This window comes from Corvus kubaryi, unplaced genomic scaffold (assembly GCF_017639235.1).
Source record: "Corvus kubaryi isolate FWS band 111438036 unplaced genomic scaffold, C.kubaryi_AGA036_p1.0 71, whole genome shotgun sequence".
Classification (NCBI taxonomy): Eukaryota; Metazoa; Chordata; class Aves; order Passeriformes; family Corvidae; genus Corvus; species Corvus kubaryi.
In genome coordinates this window covers 7,411,913-7,419,939 of record NW_024582059.1, presented here as the reverse complement: position 1 = coordinate 7,419,939, position 8,027 = coordinate 7,411,913, and the positions used below count along the sequence as shown (strand labels likewise).

At 41.2% G+C, this 8,027-nt stretch overlaps 1 protein-coding gene across 1 annotated transcript; it reads left to right on the top strand.

Moving 5' to 3' along the window:
- Window positions 1-214: 214 nt before the first annotated feature.
- FGA (fibrinogen alpha chain) lies at window positions 215-6,899 on the top strand. The gene is made up of 6 exons (XM_042049815.1): window positions 215-321; window positions 2,037-2,165; window positions 3,047-3,230; window positions 3,525-3,670; window positions 4,613-5,684; window positions 6,041-6,899. The coding sequence occupies exons 1-6, from the start codon at window positions 271-273 to the stop codon at window positions 6,748-6,750; spliced, it is 2,292 nt and encodes a 763-aa protein (XP_041905749.1). The 5' UTR covers window positions 215-270; the 3' UTR covers window positions 6,751-6,899.
- Window positions 6,900-8,027: the final 1,128 nt, after the last annotated feature.

The window sequence follows — 8,027 nt, the reverse complement described above, 5'->3', positions numbered from 1 at the left end:
AAGAAACAGTTTTAGACAATTTTTTTCCTGGAATTCTTGATGTTTCCTGCATGTTGGTGTTGTAGAAACTTATCTGGAGCAAATAACACCAGAAACTTGCGCAAGAGGCCTTAAGTAATCACCAAAGGGGGAGGGGGGCATTTGGCATGTTTTTTCTACAAACAGAGGAGAGCATAATGATTAATCTCAGGTTTGCATCCAGGTTTAAATTGCACCAAAAGACTGGCAAAGAGCATCCTTTCAGTCAGAGTTCTTGCTCTTCTCCTGAAGATGATACCTGTGAGGATCCTCTGTGTGTTCCTATGCCTCAGCATAGCCTGGGTATGAGTTTGATTCTTTTTGTATCTTTCTGTTTTGAATAGTAAGCATTTATTTAATGTTCATTCATGAGCTAGATAAATTTTGTCTGTCACCTAGCTTGTAAAATTCAATGCACACATATATGCAGCATCTTAGTGTAACCACTTCACTGATGAAGTTTCATCAGTATTCTTGAGTATCCAGCTCTCTATAATTTTGCTTAACTTGGTTTTGCTGAATCTGCCTGGCTTCAAGAGCAGCAAAGCATATCCATTACCATGAATTCAAACATTCATAGGTGATTCTCTCAGTCTTAAACATAACTTGCTGGATGCTAGTGGCTCCAGCCATTCAGGAATTTACGTATTTACTAGGATGAATTCTACTTTCCTTTGGACAGCATTTCAGCAGGATTTTCTACCTACAAATGACACACAATAACCTTTATTATGAAAGATACATTTGAAAACAAGGGTTCTTGTAGCAGCAACATCAGCTTAAACTACAACTAAGTAAGAATCAAATTTTTCATAAGGAAGGAGATAAACTTGATTTTCAACTGTGTTAATATAACCTTTCTTTTTTTTCTCATTGAGGACCCAGTCCATAACCTTATGTTAGATTCTTTACATTTCTCTCAGAAGGAGTCGTGTTGGAGTTGTCAATGTCTAAAGGGCATTTCTGGATATATGTGCTGCTTTTAGGAGGCACTTGGGCCAGATCAAATCATTAATTAATCAAACTACTGAATTTGAATCTGCTGATTTTTATAAAGACAGTCCAGTTCCCTAGAGTGGTTCTGACCCTGGAGGCTAGAATTAGGATCCCTTTCTCAGCTTCAGAATTAATCATCAAACATATTAAGAAGTGGTCATTAATATTTTCAAGCATTAATTATAATGTTTGAAAAGCACAAAAGGTGCACAGAGGATTTCAGTCAGACCTAATTATATCTTAAGCCCTAAAGCACAACTTTCTTAATGAAAGAAAGAAAAAAAAATATGGTTTTTACTAAGTGATAACACTGTAGGAATCCTTATCATGTTTTGGCCTGGAATTAGCTTGTATATATCACTTTTTTTCTCAGGTTTGAAGAAAACCTCAGCATATTTATTTCTCTTCTTTCCATTACCACAGTGAAATGCATCCAGCACTGAAATAGTTATTTTAATTGTGTTAGTAGCTTTCTTGCTCTTTTTGTCAGGCAAAACGGTGCTACAAGCTTACAGTTAGCAACTGTGATTAAAATCAGAAACACTAAAGGGAAAACTCTTCTTATATATCTGTAAGTCACTTTTGTGTAGATTGAAGGTGGTAAAGTGACAATAAGAATTTTAGAGTATTGCAGCAAATGGAAATGGAACATAGGATTTTATTATTATTTCCTTTAATTTAACCAGTTTAAATCTAATTTCAAGTTAATTTTATATTTACACACAGGACAAAATATTTCTGTGGAATGATACGATCATAACATATCCTGAGCATCATTAGCTCTTGACATAGAAGCATTAATTTTAAAAGATGTAAAGCTTTATTCTGACAAAACAAACAAAACCGTATCTCACAAGAAATGTTGGCATAAAATCCTTGCACTGTTGGGTGTGATGCTTACCAGATGGCTGTGATTGCCTCCCATCAGCTGAGTGTTTGAGGACATCGGCACTAAGTGTCTGCTCCCTTGGCAGCTGTTCACTTAATCTTGGTTTTGCTTTTCCCCTTTTTCCTCCTGGCAGGCACAAGACGGAGGGAGCACCTTTGAACAGGTGGGTGCAGGAGTGCGTGGTCCCAGGATTGTGGAGCACAAGTCCCCGTCCAGCTGCCAGTCTGAGAAGAGCTGGCCCATCTGTGCGGATGACGACTGGGTGAGCGATTAACACTGGGGTGAAAGTGGGGCCATCTGCAGGGCACCCATGGGCCTCAGCTGCATCAGCCGCTGGATCACTCCAACAGGTGCCACAGACCAGCACGGGATTCAGGGTTAGGGCCGAGATAACACTTCAGGTCGGGGCAGCCTGGGGAGATCTTCTGTGGGAGAGAAAGAAAGAAAGGAAGAAAGGAAAAAATGAAGACAAAAGAAAGAGGGAGAAGTTTGCAGCGGTGCAGAATGAGAAGAGAAACTAAGTCTGGAAAAGAAGGATTAAAGAAACAAAGGTTAATCCTAGAAAAACATAAGAAGTGTTTCTTTTCAGAATTTTGATATTGCCACTTTTGGAGGCCATAAAAGAAAGGAACCAGAATGAAAGTTGTGAGAAAAAGAAAAGAAGTAGCTAGGAATCCCATACACTCACTAGTTAATTTTCAGGAAGTCAGATTACAAGATGCTCGGCAAAAGTTTCATAATAGTTGACTAGATATCTTTGTATATAAACTGTTAATTTGTGTCAGTCTTGCCTCTTGCATCTCAGTACATTGCTATGCTACATTTATTTGATGACCTCTTGGCAAAGAGCTTAAGTCTGTAAGAACATTAAGCTTTTCTGAAGAAAACTTTGCTTAAAAACGCTGGCCTCTAACATCCTTGCTCAAACTGGATGACAGACTTCTAACAGCAGACCTTTAGGAAATATATATATGTATATAAAATCTCACCCATGAAGAACAGAGGAGAGGAAAAATTAAAGGTTTACTTGTTCCTTATCCCACAGTTATGGCAGGTTTCTGAGGATGTGCTTCATTGATTCCATTATACAAGATGTTTACTCTTGAGGATTTTAGCACAATTTTTTCCCTCTTTACATTCTAGGGTAGCAAATGTCCATCAGGATGCAGAATGCAAGGACTGATTGATGAAAAGGACCAGGATTTTAGTCAAAGAATAGAAAAAATCAAGAAGCTGCTCTCAGATAATCAAAACAACTATAAGAAGTCCAATCAGATAATTGTGGAAACTGTGAATGTACTAAAACCAAACCTGGACAGTGCTCAGCGTGAGTGTCTTGCACCCAGTTTTATTATCCATTACTGAATTATTACTTTTTTGTGAATAAGCCGTATGTAGTCAAAATACGGGCTGCACTGGACATTATTATCAAGAAACAGAACAGTCATAATAATAGACTCTTAACTAGTTAGTAAAAATTAATGTAATTTTAATCTGCTCAGTACTATGAGAAATATGTTCTCAATTATGTGTTTAATCACATATTTTAAAATATGATACAGATTTTAAAAAGAAAGAAAAGCAGATGTGCATAGCTGACTGTGAGGCATTTCTGTTTCAGAGCTTGATGAGACGTATGGTCGCCTGTCAGGAGAACTGAGACGGAGAATTGTGACATTAAAGCAGAGAGTCGTCACTCAAGTAAACAGAATTAAAGCTCTGCAGAGCAGCATCCAGGAACAAGTGGTGGAGATGAAGCGCTTAGAGGTAGGTCTCTGCTAAGCACTTCCCATTCTTTCCAGGGCTTAGCTACAGAAAGGGGATCTATCTGTTATGGTGAGCAGTGCTCCAGCTGGGAGGAAACATGGTACAATTCTCAAAAGATCTGACTTGCTGAGACAAATCCCCAAAGGAGTTGCTTTCTGTCCATCCTGGTTTTCTACTTCTGCTCTCTAGGAACCAGCATGAATTCTGTGAGTTCCTAGTCCCATCTGCTGCTTCTGCTCTCAGACAGGCAGCAAGGATGCTCCATCTGCTGATAACTGCTTCTGTAGGAGGTGTTTCCCCTCCTGTAAGGAGTTGCTGAGCAGTTAGAAGGGAGATGCACTCTGTCCATCTCCAGTGCTGCCACTGCTGCCAGGGTTGGCATTAGAACCTGTGTTTCCAGGTTGCAGCCAGTTCTTCTGATAACAATGCAAGGAAAAGTCCTGGCACAGTGGTTTTGCTCAAAGGCTCATTTTGATTCCCAGATAAGAAATCCACCATCTGGATCATTTGAGAAAGCAATGGTAACCCCAAGATGCTGGACCTCACAGCAGGGCCGTGACAGACTCTGGGACAGGTCCAGTGTCTTCCCCTCTCTTTGGAAGGCCCATTTCTGCCCTAGTCCCCACGGAGCATGTCCAACTCTGCAGCACTCCTTCCAAAACCAGGAAGACACCCCTACACCCCAAAAATAAAGGGAGCAGAGGTTGGGAACCTCCTACAATATTCTTTTTGATGGAACTCATGTGCACTGTGCTATTGCACATGTTGTATTTACAATGGAAATAAACCTATGATGATATCAAAACCAAAAATTGGAAAACCTCAGCTGTGGGTGGGAGGTACTAGGGCAGTTCTCATCTTTCCCCTGTTCAGTATAAGATATCCTTGTTTGAGAAAGTCAGGAAAGTTCCCTAACCAAATTACTTCTCTCTGGTTATGTAGGTGGACATTGATATTAAGATACGAGCTTGCAAAGGAACCTGTGCTAGAAGTTTTGATTACAAGGTGGACAAAGAAGGCTACGACAACATCCAGAAGCAGCTTGCCCAAGCCAACTCCATCAACTTGCACCCAGAGCTTCAAGCAACCACCTTGAGTACACTGAAAATGAGGCCACTTAAGGACTCTAATGTTCCTGATCATTTTAAGCACAAGCCTCTGCCAGAAATGCAAGCTCTGAACATAATTAATAATATCAAGCAGATGGAAGTGGTATTAGAAAGACCAGAAGCAGATGCAAAACCCTCCCGAGGCGACAGCTCGTATCACATGGCAGAATCAAGGGGGGATGGACCTTCACACGCCAGCAAATTAGTTATTCCTACTCATGGGAGAGAAACCCTTGGTCTGGGAGACAAAACCTCCTCCACTGTTCGTAGATGCACCAAAACTACCACCAAAAAAATTGTCTCTGGGCCTGATGGCCCTAGAGAAGAAGTAGTTGAGAAAACAGTTTCTTCTGATGGCTCAGACTGCTCCTATTTAGCTGGAAATGTTGGAGGGGAAGGGAGCACATACCATTTTAGTGGTTCAGATGCCTTGCACAAGCTAGAGACTGTATTCCCTGAGCTAGAGTCATTTTTTACCCCTGACTCCCCATCCACTGCTACTAAGCACGTTAGTGGATCTAGCAGCTTCTCAACCAGCAGACACACAACCAGCACAGGCAGTAGCTACACAGGTACAGCAGCATCCAGTCATTCAGGGACTTACGGGGGAAAAGACAGATTTGCAGACTTAGGAGAGGAGGAGGAAGATGACTTTGGAGGACTTCACCTTCAGCCATCTGGATTCCCATCTGGCAGTGCAAGTCGCTCCAAGACTGTAGTGACCAGCTCTTCTAGTTTCAACAAGGGAGGCTCCACTTTTGAAACCAAATCACTAAAGACCCGTGAAATAAATGAGCAGCTAGGTGGGTTGGAACATGATCAGAGTGCAGAGGATACCCCAGACTTTCAGGCACGCAGCATCAGACCGTCAGAAGGGAGGCGAAGGACACCCAGCACTGGGAAAGGTAGTTATTGAGGTAATGGAGCCGAACTCCATCCATAACCAAACTGACACAATGATTTTAGATACTGTAGTACTACAGTGTGATGATAAAGTGCAAGCACTGTGTCTGTTGTTACCACCTCGGAAACAAAAGGGAAAATATTTCATTAATACTCGGGTATTACATAGACAATTCACGATTTAAGAAGTGTAAAGTTTTCTTTCCTTAATTCTTTTTAATGTTTCCTGTCACTATACCTAGCATAGTCCAAGACATGTTTAATGATTTTCCTGAGCTATTGGTGTTTGGATTCCTCTGAACCTTTTATTAAACTTTGCTGGTAACTTCTGTCAAACCAGATCAACTTTTTTTTTTAGACTGTGATGATATCCGCCAGAAACACACTTCTGGTGCCAAAAGTGGCATTTACAAAATCAAGCCAGCGGGATCCAATAAGGTTTTGTCAGTTTATTGCGACCAAGAGACCACTTTGGGAGGATGGCTATTGATCCAACAGAGAATGGATGGATCAGTGAATTTTAACCGGACCTGGCAAGACTACAAGAAAGGTTTCGGCAGCGTGGATGGCAGAGGGCGAGGAGAGTTTTGGCTGGGCAATGAGAACATACACTTGCTGACTCAGAATGATACTCTCCTTCGGGTTGAGTTAGAGGACTGGGATGGAAATGCTGTGTTTGCAGAGTATCTCATACAGGTAGGGTCTGAAGCTGAAGGGTACGCCCTGGCCGTGTCCTCCTATGAGGGCACCGCCGGGGATGCCCTGATCACTGGCTGGGTGGAAGAGGGCACCGAGTACACGTCCCACGCCCAGATGAAGTTCAGCACCTTCGACTGGGACCAGGACCATTGGGAGGAGAACTGTGCGGAGATGTACGGGGGCGGCTGGTGGTACAACAGCTGCCAGGCCGCCAACCTCAATGGCATTTACTACCTGGGGGGCCACTACGACCCCAGGTACAATGTCCCCTACGAGATCGAAAATGGTGTAGTCTGGCTGCCATTTAAAGCCTCTGACTATTCCCTCAAAACTGTTAGAATGAAAATCAGGCCCATAGAAACCCTGTAGAAAGACAGGCCTTTAACATGTGTTATGACTACAAGTTGAAAAGATTTTTTATACATGTATGTATGATGTACCTTTACCCCGTGAATTTGAAGGCAACTGGACACATTTGCAGATTAGAAACAATAAACAGTGATTAATTATCAACAAGACTTTTTGGATCTTATTTTTAACTGACAAAGAAATATTGATTTAAAAACCCTTTTGATATGAACTTTGTCTATGTCTATGTCTTCGGCAGCTCAAACCTTGACTTGAGATAAAAATTTTTAATTTGAATTATTTACTTTGTTTAGGAGTGCTAAAGAAGTAAAAATATTTAGAAGTATGTTCATAATGAAATTCTGGCTCCAATGACACGGACTGTGAAAGTCTAACCAAGTTCAACATTCACACTCTCATTTCCATTTCAAGGGGAGCACAACAGCAGTGGGAGTCAGTTCTCAGACAGAACCAAGTGTGGTGTGGGGTCTCGCTTTTGCCACACACACATGGAGAACACTTTGATAAAGAGTGCATGCATTTTAGGGCTGGCTTTTAAGGATCTCCTAAGCTTTGATTTTATAAATATGGACATAGACCTTCCATCCCATTGATGAATCCTAGATAGCTCACCATGCATTCTTGTCATTTCAAAATAAGACAATTCCATGATAACTCATCAAAATGCAACTCCCAAAACAGGCTGTTATTTTCTACCAACCACTAAAAGGTTATGACTCTAACCAGAACAAGCAAGATGAGGAGCCACCTGAATGTTTTTTAGCACATATGCCAAGGAAGGATTCTTCTATGGATAAGAGGTTTAAATCCGCTTGCTGACAGTGTGTGGTAAGGATCATTTAGAAAAAAGCTGGCTGCAGGGAATACCAGTTATATCGGTCACACAATTGCAGAAGACCACATTGTATTTCCCTTTATACCTTATGGCATAAAATTACACAAGTATTTACACTGTTTAATATTTCTGTGCTTCTAGAAGCAAGTGTGAGCAAACTTCCTTACCTCTAATCTCACTGACATGTTGCATTCCATTTAACAAGATCATCAAATACTGGCAAAGCAGCTCACTTTTAGTGTTTTTTCAGTGCTTCTCAAATACAGCCACTGTCCAACATTTTCAGAAAGATGGCTGAAGAGCAAAGACATCTTTACAGTCATGTGTGAGGAAGCGTCTGTACTTTTCAAAAATGGGTTCCCACTTGCACATTATATTTTTGTTCCTTAGCCTCAGTGGAAGCCTGCCTGTGTGGATGCTGAACATTTGTGCTCCTTTAGTG